The sequence below is a fragment of the Vipera berus genome (assembly GCF_964194415.1).
Source record: "Vipera berus genome assembly, chromosome: Z".
In the NCBI taxonomy this organism is placed as follows: Eukaryota; Metazoa; Chordata; class Lepidosauria; order Squamata; family Viperidae; genus Vipera; species Vipera berus.
Window position 1 is genome coordinate 49,566,587 of NC_138205.1, and position 13,727 is coordinate 49,580,313.

Sequence of the window (13,727 nt, forward strand, 5' to 3'; positions counted from 1 at the left end):
TAAAAGTCATTTGCACTGTTTGAAAATGTTCTGCCAGCAGCAAGATCTGACTGCTGGCACAGCGACGGATTCTACTGCAAATCAAGGCTGTTTCCGAAGGTGGCAGAGGGGGGGGACGTCCCGGGGCTTATGGAGCAAAGGAACTGGATGAGGCTGTCGGCAGCCCCAGAGGAGGGGAGAAAGGCTTTTGGAGGAGTTAAGAGGTGGTGGCAACGTGCTCCAGGCGCAAAAAGGAGTGAGGCCCCTTTAAGAAAAAGGTGGAAGAGACAGGATCCGAAAAAGAAAAGGAGGCGAGGTTGTCGTGAAGGAATACAAGCTAATTTAAGGGCTAATCCACACGGAGCTCCATTTCCATCTGTTCTGTTTGCCACTGCTCGCTCCCTAGAGACTAAAATGGACAATCTGAAACTTGAGCAGGCCACAAACAAGGAGTGTATATCGGAGGTGGCGGCCCATTACAGCTGTATGCAACAAAATTTCATTTTGATATATGCCGGTTGGTGTACATTCAAAATGACAATAAAGTTGTTGTTGTTATTATTATTATTATTATTATTAAAAGTGGCCATAAAATTGAGTCCGATCACATGATGCCTTGACTTATGACTGCAACAATTTACAACCAAAATTCCAGGCTCCATTGTAGTCCCAAGTCGAGGACTACATGTAACCCTATAAGCAAATAAATTTTTTTAAACTAACTTTAAATAAGATGTTCTATTAAACATCTAATTTTTAATGATTTTTTTTTCTTGGTTTGTGTGAAGTTTAATAAGCAGCTATGCATATGACAGAATGGAGATGGATGTACCGTGAGGCACACACTTAAAAATCAAGCTAGGGCGGGGGTAGGGATGTTGAACTGCCCCATTCGTGCTTACCTTGCAGCCAGGTCTCTCCTCGCCGGCCCACTTCTTCTGCGGTCTTCTGCATTTTTCATTCACAGGCCTTTCCGAAGGCCTCTGCAGCCAAGAACTGAGCTATGGATTCAATCCACAGCTCGGTTCTGTGAGACCTCTGCAGCTGAGGACCCTGCAGAGGCCTTCCAAAAAGGCCTGACTGCAAAATGCAGGCCAGAATGCACCTGAAGAATGAAGCTACTACTCCTTTGGCCACAGAAGTGGACTGGCTGGGTGGGGCTGTCAGAGCCGGAGGTGAGTAAGACATCCCCCGAAAATAAGACCTGGTGCCTCTTTTGGAGGCAAAAAAAAAGAGAGACCCAGTCTTATTTTGGGGGGACCACAGTAGCTTTTCTTTTCCAGCTAAACCTTAATTATTAGATTATCACTGTGTAAAAATAAGGAATATGGAAAAGTATGCTAGAAATAATGGAATACATACAAATAGCAATGATTGAAAAGTAAACCATTCTTTTGTTTCCTTCTGGCAAATAAAGTTTCAGAAGAGTCACTTACATGCTCTGAAGAATTTCTGGGGATAAGATAAGGATCATCTTGAAATGTGTAGGGAACAGCTGTAATATCCTATAAGGAGAAGGAAAAAGCACTTAATGTATAGATTCAAATGAACAATAGATTCATCTTTCTGCTGCAATAAATCAAATAATTTAATAATGGAAAGCTCTTTTATTAAGAAAAATTCATGTCTGTACTTCTTACTATTATTGTTTATTTACAAAAGAAGCCTTGATAAGAGAGAAAAGTGCTTTAGGATAATCAGCAATATGATTTAACCATTAGTAAAACATTCAGGCAAATTTTTCTCAAAAGGAAACTGCAGGCATCAAAGATTAATAACTTTGTAAATAACATCTTTGTGCTACTGTTCATCTAAGAAAAAATGAGCTCTTTTCAATCCTGAACACAGTATTATGTACATATACTTACATCTCACCTAGTTTGTTTTTGCACTTCAAATTTGAAACTTATTTAGCTGAAATACCATACTTTTTCTCCTTCATATAAAGGAATACAAATGTAACAGGAAATAATATTAAAGGCAACATACAATACAGATAAATATATATATTTTGCAATATATAGGATATTTCATATTAAAAGAGGACTAGTAACACAAATGAAGCTTTGTAGTACTTACCCTGTTTACAGTTAATGCAAGTGCTTGAAGAACTGCTGTTTTATCCCTAATTTTAAGCAAAATGTGTTAAAGTTTAAATGTGCAGTACTGTTTTTAATTTGCATATTGCTTTCAACAGAAACTATGGTGTAATTTAGTGAAGAAAACTTCAACGATACAGAGATCTAAAACAATGCTTTAGAATCCTAAAATATTCAATTGTCAATAAACAAGCTTGAATAAATGAGCCTTCATTTAAATTTATTTATGTATCTGTTAAATTTATTTGCCATCTACATGGGCCTACTTTAGGCTGTTTACAATAATAATAAGGAAGAAAATGAAAGGATAAAGAGAATAAAATAGGAGGATAAGAAAGGAGGATAAGTAAAATAGAACCCATAAACAATGAAAAAGGAACACAAGAATACATCGAATGCTAATTAATACACAGAAGAAAACATCAATATAATCAATACATTAAAAAGATAGATGGGTCAATAGCAGAGAGTAAGGTTGGGAGGTGGAGCATGCCATTAATTCAGCAGCCACCTCCAGTGTGAAACTTTTCCTTTGTGCAAATAAATAGTAGTTTCTAAATTTAAATTATCTTGTGTGGTGGAGGTATTTTACTTTAGAAGCTAAGTTGATGTAATTAGGTTATAGTTGTATAAGGTGTACTATGCCAGAGGAATGACAACAGCATTTATAGTAGATATGTTTGACAAGGCCTGGCTATGGTAACACGCACAACCACATTTGGATAGGAAAGCATGGCTTATAGTTAGATGTGTCTCACATTCTGTTTTGAACTGGTACTACTTTAAAAAGGTAAAAGGTAAAGGTTCCCCCGCACGCACATGCGTGCTAGTCGGTCCGACTCTAGGGGGCGGTGCTCATCTCCGTTTCAAAGCCGAAGAGCCAGCGCTTGTCCGAGGACGTCTCCGTGGTCATGTGGCCGGCATGACTAGATGCCAAAGGCACACGGAACGCTGTTACCTTCCCACCGGAGTGGTCCCTATTTTTCTACTTGCATTTTTACGTGCTTTCGAACTGCTAGGTTGGCAGAAGCTGGGACGAGTAACAGGCGCTCACTCTGCTATGCGGCACTCGGGATTCGACCCGCCAAACTGCCGACCTTCCGATCGACAAGTTCAGCGTCCTAACCCACTGAGCCACCGCGTCCCTTGGTACTACTTTAAAAAGGGAGAAAACTGCAAGAAGGTATGTTACTTTAGAACAGGGATCTCCAACATGTGGGCTGTGGCCCGGTACCAGACTGCAGCCTGTTGGCCAGCGGGAATGGCTGGAAGTACATGCACATGTGAGCGCACTCCACACTCACAGTAGCGGCCCCATTTGCGCATGTGTGGGAGTGCAAACGCTGCCGTCACGCAATTGCTATCAACCCATCTGCGCATGTGCACGGTCACTAGCGGCTTGCTTGCGCAGCCGTGCAGGCACCGCTTGCACACAAATACTGGCACCGCTGTTGTGTGCGTGCCCATTTGTGTGTGCGCACGCATACACATTTCTCTGCTTCTCCCTTTCCCTTTGGGCCACCAATCCGGAAAGGTTGGGAAACTCTGCTTTAGAACATGGTAATCTCAAAACCAAATATTCACATATTGTTTACAACTGCACATGTTAAGCATTTGGGGTAGTATCTAAGTGTCACGGTTCCAACAGATGAGACCAGATAAATCAGAACTCCAAAGGCAGACTTTCAAAAGTGAAACCAAGTCTGAAAAACCCTCTGCCCTGCCCCACTTCACAAGACAAACCTCTTGCCCACTGCCCCACCCGCCAGAGACCCCCTGGATCTCCTCCAACCCTGCCTGGCCCCCAGACATCTCCCATGAGCAACATCAAGGTGGCCACGCCCACCCAGTCTGCCGTGACCACTGCAGCCACGCCCATCCAATAGCCCCCCCCAGGGCACGACAATGTTGATGTGGCCCTCAATGTAATCAAGTTTGACACCCCTGATTTAGACTATTGGAAAACCTCCACTTCTCCCCTCCCATCCCTGTGGCAACCTAGAACGAGCAAGATGGCTTCAGCCAGGTTCGTTGTAGAGTTGACACTAGGAATGTTCTTCCTATAGTAAACAGATATCCTAAACAAGAAATTATGTAACAAACCTGTTTCCCCAAAAATGTTTATGAACTACATTTGATTCAGAATATCCAACAGATGTCCTGATGCCTTATGGGAAAATATCACAATCATTTCACAAAGGCTTTGTAAAGCTATACATCATTATTTATATTTATGGCTTATGGTTATTTTAAATATTATAAATTGCCATGGAAGGATAGTAAGATAGTTTCTGGGGGAAAAGAAAATTTAACTGAAACAACTCACCAGGTTTTTTTTCTTGGAAGGAAAATTGTTTCTTCTGCAATTATGAAAAACAAAAATAACTATAATTTATTAAACTATATACATCTTGAAAATGTTTATTAAAATTTTAATTATGAATGGAATTATATTAGTCATTAAACCTGATTATTTTAAAACAACAATTTTAAATACCGGTAAGTACTGTCCGTATGAGAAGCAAATTTTGCCAGATAAAGAAGCTGTCCTATCTAAGATCAATTTATTCAGAATCAAGTCCAGGATCTTCAGGTTTATTTTCAAATATAGAATATATAATGTATATTAAGGGAAATAATAAATTTATTATTTGCAAATATGCATTTTAACAATACATGCACGAACACAACAAAATATTATACCTTTCAGGTTGGGAGATTTTTCTGCAAAGGCTGCATTTTCTGAATAGTGCCTAAGGAAAAAAAGTTATATGGATAAATCCATATATACATACATGTGTCTTTTATATATACTGCTCAAAAAAATAAAGGGAACACTTAAATAACACAATGTACTGTATTTAATAGCAGGATGTCTTATTTTGTGTTCCCTTTATTTTTTTGAGCAGTATATGTAGTTTACATAATTTAGCAGAACCCTCTTGAATATACAGCATTATGTGATACGATATTATACTTCCTATTTTTCTTACACCAATAATGTTGTGAGGTAGATTGAGCTGGGAGGGAATGACTGGTCCACAGTCCCCCATCTGACCTTCTTGCCTAAAGAAGACAAGAACTGGACCTCTTGGTTTGTAATCCACTACCTTAATCAATATTCCAAATTGGCATATTCGTTGGAAAATCAAATATAGTATCGTTTAATATTGTAAGACAGTGTCTTTTTCAAGTTTCAATATTCACAAATACATTTTCAAAGCAATTTTATTGCAATGTTTAAACATGGTTCATTTGCCATGGTTTGCTGGCTAAACAATACATATTATAAAGCATAATTCTTGAACTACAGAGACTAAATATGCGCAACATCTTAAGTTAAAATCAAAGCATTTTATTGCAGTAATATAAGAATCCAATCTATTTCTGAAAAAGTGTATCTCAAATACAAAGCAAGCAAAATGTGCTTTTTAAACAGTCTTTATAATTTATCCAAATCACTTCTTAGCAAATATGATTTCACCAATCATTTATTATTAGAAAATCAGGAAACATAGAAAGATCTTTCTCAGGTGGCATATATACCAGCTATTCTCAATTACCCACAAATATTAATGTGCCTTTTAAGTATTTTTAAAAATCTTTTATTAAATGCAAAAATCAAGATTAAAGCATCTCACATATAAGTTTATTCTGTGCTTGAATACATTGAGCTGTGGGACCCACCACTTCTCTGAATAAGTTCTTATTGTGGGGAAGCACTTCCTAACATTCAGGCATAATTATTTATAACAGGCAGTGAAATTCCATAACAGGATATAGAAACTGAATAAATAAAATGTTATAAGGATTTATGAACATCGAAAAACTATTGAGTAGTTTTTAAGAGCTCGTTATTACTTTTAACGTGAAGGGAAATTTATTCAGTATATGAACGATAATACTTGTACTTAATATTAATTATAAATTTATCTATTGTGTGCCATTTTTGATTCTTGCGCTGTAATTTTTAAAAAGAACTTTAATATGCCCCAAAAAAACCGCATTTGTTTTAGAGCAAAGTTAGATAAATCTTAGGCTGCACGTTTCTGACTCTCTTCTCTTGGGTCACGTTGTGATTCAAAACGTCTAGAAAGCTTCAGATCGCCTACATTTAAACTAATATAGCAGCATCCATAAAATATAATTACGAGGAAATACTAATATTAACAACGATTTGCCAAGATTAAATGGATGCAACCCGATGCATTAAATTAGTGCTGCAACCTCGTTACGCTACTTTTCACTGCCCATTTTTCTCCCTCACCTTTCCAAGTCATTCGTGGGAGTCCTGGTCTCGCGTCCCAAACCAACGTACCTCTTACTCCCTTCCTTAAAAGAGCCAGATGTTCCCGAAACGACGAGTCTTCTCTGCAACAAGTCTCGGGCGGGAAACGAGCACAGCCACAACCTGCAGGCCGCCATAACGGAACTGACGGATGCTGCTGGAATGTGGACGGGACCGGAAGCGGAAGTTGTAATCAGCCACACCGCCAAGCGCACGCTGTGGACACGCGCCGGATCCCCAGTGGCTCCTCTTAAGTCTCTGCTCGGTGGTATCTGGCCGGCATTGCCGAGATCGGCTGGTCGGACTCATGGCTGCGAAGGAGGTGCCGTGGAGGCGCCTGACGGGGTTGTCGTTTGGGATGTATACGGATGCAGAGATACGGTAAAATCGGACGGCAGGGAGGACATACTGCTTGAGGCAGGGATCAGACATTGGTTTCTTCGAAGTCCGCCCACATTGGGGGAATTTAGTTAATGAGGCCGCCTGTTATATCTGTCAGCCTTTGCCAAAATATTTTGTTGCTTTTCTGACGACAGACCCTGCTGTTATCCGATTCTCAGTTTTTATGATAAAGTTTCATCTTAGAGAATTTCAGTGTTCTAGAGTCTTCTCCAGTGTGGTGTCCCACTGTATGTTGCTTTACAGATATTATTATTATTGTTGTTGTTGTTATTATTATTATTATTTACCGTGGCATTCTGTGGCTAAAGTGCGACATAAATATCTGAAAATGCTGGGGAGACAGACTCTCACTTCCTGTTTGTAGACGTTCATGACATTTTTAGTTTGATCATAAAGCATATCAGTCTTCTGCATCAGTGTTTGGAATATAAATGGACAATTAGTATACTAAAGGGCCATTTTTTGCAAAGTTTAATTGATATTCAGTAATTGACCGATTGCACCAAATAATTTCCTTGTTCTATCCTTTTTATGAAATCAGTACTGTTGCTTCTTTTGTTTTTCATGTCCCAAGTACTGTAATAAACTATCATGTCTTGATCGAAAGAGCCCAATTCCAGCCACTTCATTTGCTGATACTAAAATGTCCATTGATTCATTTTATTTTAAACTATTTTCAATTTTTGCATGTTCATGCTTCTTACATTATATTCCGACTGTAATTTTGTCTTTACAGCTTTAGCTTTTCTTGCATGGAACATCAACAACTAGATATTCTATAGGTGAGGGGTTTTCAAAGTTGCCCCCTTTATGACTTGTGGACTTCAACTCCCAGAATTCCTCAGCCAGGCACATTGAAGTTGAAGTCCACAAGTCATAAAAGGGCCACATTTGATGACTCCTGCTGTAGGTTTTAATCTAGACACATCATAAATACCATTAGTATTCCAAAAGATTTTCAGTTTTTCCTCTATAGCGTGTTGAGTCCCATCTGATCCAAGGGGCTTATAATGCAGCACTACCTCATCAATTGTTTTACCATTATCCATACGGTTTTCATGGTAAAAATATGATTACACTGATGAATTTGGTCACCTCTATGTTCGATCTATGTCTGTTTGGATGATAAAGGCCATCTGAAAGGAGACCTGCATTTTGGTCCATGTGGTAGTATATGCTGCTTTGAGGCAGTTCTTTGAAGAAGTGGTGATATACCCCACCCTCAAGAAACCTTCACTGGACCCAACTGTTCTGGAACTAATCTCAAACCTTCTCCTTCCATTGAATGTTGTTGAGAAAGCAAGTCTGATGAAAATGTGTAAAGAGAATACTAAATTGTTTACTTTCTAGCAATCCAGTTAAGCTGTTTTGGGTCTGTTGAATTTGATTCAGTTTTCTATGCATCAAAACATACCGTATATACTTGAGTATAAGCCGAATTTTTCAGCCCACTTTTTGGGCTGAAAAATTCCACTTCGGCTTATACTCCAGTCAACAAAAAAACTTACCGAGGACTTGTGCGCGGCCGAGGCTTTGGTGCTTCTGGGATCGCGCGCACCTCTCCCAAGCCACCGCCGTCCGAGACCTGCCGAAGTTTGGGGAGGTTTGGGGAGGTGCGCGCGCACCTCCCCAAACCTCCCCAAACGGCAGGTCTCCGTTCCTCCGCGCCCTGCCTGCCTGCTTCTTTCCGCAGCGGAAAGAAGCAGGCAGGCAGGGCGCGGAGGAACGGAGACCTGCCGACGTTTGGGGAGGTTTGGGCGCCTCCCCAAACCTCGGCAGGTCTCCGTTCCTCCTGCCGACGTTTGGGGAGGTTTGGGCGCCTCCCCAAACCTCGGCAGGTCTCCGTTCCTCCTGCCGACGTTTGGGGAGGTTTGGGCGCCTCCCCAAACCTCCCCAAACGTCGGCAGGTCTCCGTTCCTCCTGCCGACGTTTGGGGAGGTTTGGGCACCTCCCCAAACCTCCCCAGGTCTCCGTTCCTCCGCGCAGACCTGCTGACGTTTGGGGAGGTTTGGGCGCCTCCCCAAACCTCCCCAGGTCTCCGTTCCTCCTGCCGACGTTTGGGGAGGTTTGGGCGCCTCCCCAAACCTCCCCAGGTCTCCGTTCCTCCGCGCAGACCTGCCGACGTTTGGGGAGGTTTGGGCGCCTCCCCAAACCTCCCCAAACGTCGGCAGGTCTCCGTTCCTCCGCGCAGACGTTTGGGGAGGTTTGGGCGCCTCCCCAAACCTCCCCAGGTCTCCGTTCCTCCGCGCAGACCTGCCGACGTTTGGGGAGGTTTGGGCGCCTCCCCAAACGTCGGCAGGTCTCCGTTCCTCCTGCCGACGTTTGGGGAGGTTTGGGCACCTCCCCAAACCTCCCCAGGTCTCCGTTCCTCCGCGCAGACCTGCCGACGTTTGGGGAGGTTTGGGCGCCTCCCCAAACCTCCCCAGGTCTCCGTTCCTCCTGCCGACATTTGGGGAGGATTGGGCACCTCCCCAAACCTCCCCAGGTCTCCGTTCCTCCGCGCAGACCTGCCGACGTTTGGGGAGGTTTGGGCGCCTCCCCAAACCTCCCCAGGTCTCCGTTCCTCCTGCCGACGTTTGGGGAGGATTGGGCACCTCCCCAAACCTCCCCAGGTCTCCGTTCCTCCGCGCAGACCTGCCGACGTTTGGGGAGGTTTGGGCGCCTCCCCAAACCTCCCCAGGTCTCCGTTCCTCCGCGCAGACCTGCCGACGTTTGGGGAGGTTTGGGCGCCTCCCCAAACCTCCCCAGGTCTCCGTTCCTCCTGCCGACGTTTGGGGAGGATTGGGCACCTCCCCAGGTCTCCGTTCCTCCGCACAGACCTGCCGACGTTTGGGGAGGTTTGGGCGCCTCCCCAAACCTCCCCAGGTCTCCGTTCCTCCTGCCGACGTTTGGGGAGGATTGGGCACCTCCCCAGGTCTCCGTTCCTCCGCACAGACCTGCCGACGTTTGGGGAGGTTTGGGCGCCTCCCCAAACCTCCCCAAACCTCCCCAGGTCTCCGTTCCTCCGCGCAGACCTGCCGACGTTTGGGGAGGTTTGGGCACCTCCCCAAACCTCCCCAGGTCTCCGTTCCTCCTGCCGACGTTTGGGGAGGATTGGGCACCTCCCCAAACCTCCCCAGGTCTCCGTTCCTCCGCGCAGACCTGCCGACGTTTGGGGAGGTTTGGGCGCCTCCCCAAACCTCCCCAGGTCTCCGTTCCTCCGCGCAGACCTGCCGACGTTTGGGAAGGTTTGGGCACCTCCCCAAACCTCCCCAAACGTCGCGCAGACCAGCCGACGTTTGGGGAGGCGCCCAAACCTTCCCAAACGTCGGCAGGTCTGCGCGGAGGAACGGAGACCTGGGGAGGTTTGGGGAGGTGCCCAAACCTCCCCAAACGTCGGCAGGAGGAACGGAGACCTGGGGAGGTGCCCAAACCTCCCCAAACGTCGGCAGGAGGAACGGAGACCTGGGGAGGTTTGGGGAGGCGCCCAAACCTTCCCAAACGTCGGCAGGTCTGTGCGGAGGAACGGAGACCTGGGGAGGTTTGGGGAGGCGCCCAAACCTCCCCAAACGTCGGCAGGAGGAACGGAGACCTGCCGACGTTTGGGGAGGTTTGGGGAGGCGCCCAAACCTCCCCAAACGTCGGCAGGTCTGCGCGGAGGAACGGAGACCTGGGGAGGTTTGGGGAGGTACCCAAACCTCCCCAAACGTCGGCAGGAAGAACGGAGACCTGGGGAGGTTTGGGGAGGCGCCCAAACCTCCCCAAACGTCGGCAGGTCTGCGCGGAGGAACGGAGACCTGGGGAGGTTTGGGGAGGCGCCCAAACCTCCCCAAACGTCGGCAGGTCTGCGCGGAGGAACGGAGACCTGGGGAGGTTTGGGGAGGCGCCCAAACCTCCCCAAACGTCGGCAGGAGGAACGGAGACCTGGGGAGGTTTGGGGAGGCGCCCAAACCTCCCCAAACGTCGGCAGGTCTGTGCGGAGGAACGGAGACCTGGGGAGGTTTGGGGAGGCGCCCAAACCTCCCCAAACGTCGGCAGGAGGAACGGAGACCTGCCGACGTTTGGGGAGGTTTGGGGAGGCGCCCAAACCTCCCCAAACGTCGGCAGGTCTGCGCGGAGGAACGGAGACCTGGGGAGGTTTGGGGAGGCGCCCAAACGTCGGCAGGAGGAACGGAGACCTGCCGACGTTCGGGGAGGTTTGGGGAGGCGCCCAAACATCCCCAAACGTCGGCAGGTCTGCGCGGAGGAACGGAGACCTGGGGAGGTTTGGGGAGGCGCCCAAACCTCCCCAAACGTCGGCAGGTCTGTGCGGAGGAACGGAGACCTGGGGAGGTTTGGGGAGGCGCCCAAACCTCCCCAAACGTCGGCAGGAGGAACGGAGACCTGGGGAGGTTTGGGGAGGCGCCCAAACCTCCCCAAACGTCGGCAGGTCTGCGCGGAGGAACGGAGACCTGGGGAGGTTTGGGGAGGCGCCCAAACCTCCCCAAACGTCGGCAGGAGGAACGGAGACCTGCCGACGTTTGGGGAGGTTTGGGGAGGCGCCCAAACCTCCCCAAACGTCGGCAGGTCTGCGCGGAGGAACGGAGACCTGGGGAGGTTTGGGGAGGCGCCCAAACCTCCCCAAACGTCGGCAGGTCTGCGCGGAGGAACGGAGACCTGGGGAGGTTTGGGGAGGCACCCAAACCTCCCCAAACGTCGGCAGGAGGAACGGAGACCTGGGGAGGTTTGGGGAGGCACCCAAACCTCCCCAAACGTCGGCAGGAGGAACGGAGACCTGGGGAGGTTTGGGGAGGCGCCCAAACCTCCCCAAACGTCGGCAGGAGGAACGGAGACCTGGGGAGGTTTGGGGAGGCGCCCAAACCTCCCCAAACGTCGGCAGGTCTGCGCGGAGGAACGGAGACCTGGGGAGGTTTGGGGAGGCGCCCAAACCTCCCCAAACGTCGGCAGGTCTGCGCGGAGGAACGGAGACCTGGGGAGGTTTGGGGAGGCGCCCAAACCTCCCCAAACGTCGGCAGGTCTGCGCGGAGGAACGGAGACCTGGGGAGGTTTGGGGAGGCGCCCAAACCTCCCCAAACGTCGGCAGGAGGAACGGAGACCTGCCGACGTTTGGGGAGGTTTGGGGAGGTGCGCGCGCACCTCCCCAAACTTCGGCAGGTCTCCGGACGGCGGCGGCTTGGGAGAGGTGCGCGCGATCCTGGAAGCACCGAAGCCTCGGCCGCGCGCAAGTCCTCGGTAAGCTCCGTGCGGTCACTTGCTTCGCGTCTCCTGAGGGAAGGGGGGGCGACTGGAGCGGGCGTGTTTCCTCGCCTGCTGGGCGCCGCGATTTGCCCGGGGAACGCGCGGGCCCCGAATGGCAGCGTGGAGCGAGGAAGCGGACAGCCAGGGCTTCCCCGAGAGCCGCGGCCACACAGGGTATTCCTGTGTATTCAGGCTTGCAAAATGGCGGATCGAGCCTCTGCTGGCGGCAGAGGCTTGCAGAGCGCGGATCCAGCCTCCGCCGGTGGCGGAGGCTTGCAGAACGGCGGATCGGCTTATACTCGAGTCAACAACTTTTCCCAGTTTTTGGGGGTGAAATTGGGGGTCTCGGCTTATACTCGAGTCGGCTTATACTCAAGTATATACGGTAATATTGTTTTCTTAGTATATGCTTTGAGTTGATTGTCATATACCCAGTTATAGGACAGTTATATGCAACAAATCCCCTGTAAACATACTGTAATGTAAAAGTTTGCAAGATATAATACTTTCTTTTCTTTAAGTAGTTAAGAAAGCAGATATCTCTGACAATTGCTGTTATGAATGAAAAGTTTCTGAGTTTATAAAGAAAGCTGTAAAACTTCTAGGAAATTAATACATGTTGAACTCTTTCTATTGTGAAATGTAGTTGATTTTAAGATTTCCATGGCACTTTCTTTGCTCCCCCCCCCCCTTTGCTTTCCTTTTAGGAAACTGAGTATAAAAGCTATAACCAATCCTCTTTTTCTTGATAATGCGGGTACTCCATCTCCAAATGGACTATATGATTTGGCTTTGGGTCCACTTGACAACAAGGAAGTTTGTGTTACTTGCATGCAAGACTTCAACAATTGTCCTGGTCATCTAGGTCACATAGAACTACCCCTCACGGTTTATAATCCTCTCTTTTTTGATGTAAGTATATTAAACCATAGTTAAGTCATATATGGGTAGCAGTGAATTAATCATCGCATTCAGAATTTGTAAATAGAAGTATTAATAATAATATATAATTTTTTTAAAATTCTATTTATATCCCGCCCTTCTCCGAAGACTCAGGGCGGCTTACAAGCTTAGCAGTAGCCTTCATTCTATGTATATGCCTGCTTACTAGGGCTTTCACACACACCCCCAAGCGGCATTATTACAAAGTCAGCTTAATTGCCCCCAACAATCTGGGTCCTCATTTTACCTACCTCGGAAGGATGGAAGGCTGAGTCAACCTTGAGCCTGGTGGGATGCGAACCTGCACTAATTGCAGGCAGCTGGTGTTACTTAAGGAGGCATTAGCCCACTGCTCCACCAACCTTTCCACTCTGTTATAATATTGTAACAAAATAACATTGGCACAATATTAAACATGTGAATTAGCAGTAATAATAGTAATAATAATAACTTCTTATTTTCAGAAATTATTCCTTCTGATGCGAGGTTCCTGTTTGAATTGTTGCCACCTAACATGTCCACGAGCTGCAATTCATTTATTACTAAATCAGCTAAAGCTACTAGAAATAGGACTGATTCAAGAGGTCCATGATCTTGAAGCAATCCTGAGTAGGGTAAGTTTTACTTTGCTTAATCTGTTTTGACAGTATTTTATATGTTTGTAATGTAATTATTCTCTCAGTTTTTAGATGAAAGCTCAGATGCAGTTGGTGCTGAAATTGAAGAAGTATTAAGTTCCCACACAAAGGATATGCTCCAAAATAATCAGTTTAGAGACTACAGTGCACATGTAAGTAAGA

The 13,727-nt window shown here is 46.6% G+C and overlaps 2 protein-coding genes across 3 annotated transcripts in view; one reads left to right on the top strand and one right to left on the bottom strand.

The window, feature by feature from the left end:
* The window catches only part of PTCD3 (pentatricopeptide repeat domain 3), a 38,448-nt gene extending 31,938 nt beyond the window's left edge, over positions 1 to 6,510 (bottom strand). The window contains exons 1-5 of one of the 2 annotated variants that reach the window (XM_081344419.1): positions 6,397 to 6,510; positions 4,782 to 4,831; positions 4,405 to 4,438; positions 2,059 to 2,104; positions 1,416 to 1,484 (exon numbers count right to left, since the gene is read on the bottom strand). In XM_081344419.1, the coding sequence (XP_081200545.1) occupies positions 1,416 to 1,484; positions 2,059 to 2,104; positions 4,405 to 4,438; positions 4,782 to 4,831; positions 6,397 to 6,503 (306 nt within the window). In that variant the 5' untranslated portion in view covers positions 6,504 to 6,510. Of the gene's footprint in view, positions 1 to 1,415; positions 1,485 to 2,058; positions 2,105 to 4,404; positions 4,439 to 4,781; positions 4,832 to 6,345 lie in introns of both variants that reach the window. The other variant, XM_081344418.1, reaches the window with a different exon arrangement.
* Positions 6,511 to 6,582: 72 nt separating this feature from the next.
* The window catches only part of POLR1A (RNA polymerase I subunit A), a 64,534-nt gene continuing 57,389 nt past the window's right edge, over positions 6,583 to 13,727 (top strand). The window contains exons 1-4 of the mRNA XM_081345327.1: positions 6,583 to 6,747; positions 12,693 to 12,897; positions 13,392 to 13,541; positions 13,610 to 13,717. Coding sequence (XP_081201453.1) covers positions 6,674 to 6,747; positions 12,693 to 12,897; positions 13,392 to 13,541; positions 13,610 to 13,717 — 537 coding nt within the window. The 5' untranslated portion in view covers positions 6,583 to 6,673. The remainder of the gene's footprint in view (positions 6,748 to 12,692; positions 12,898 to 13,391; positions 13,542 to 13,609; positions 13,718 to 13,727) is intronic.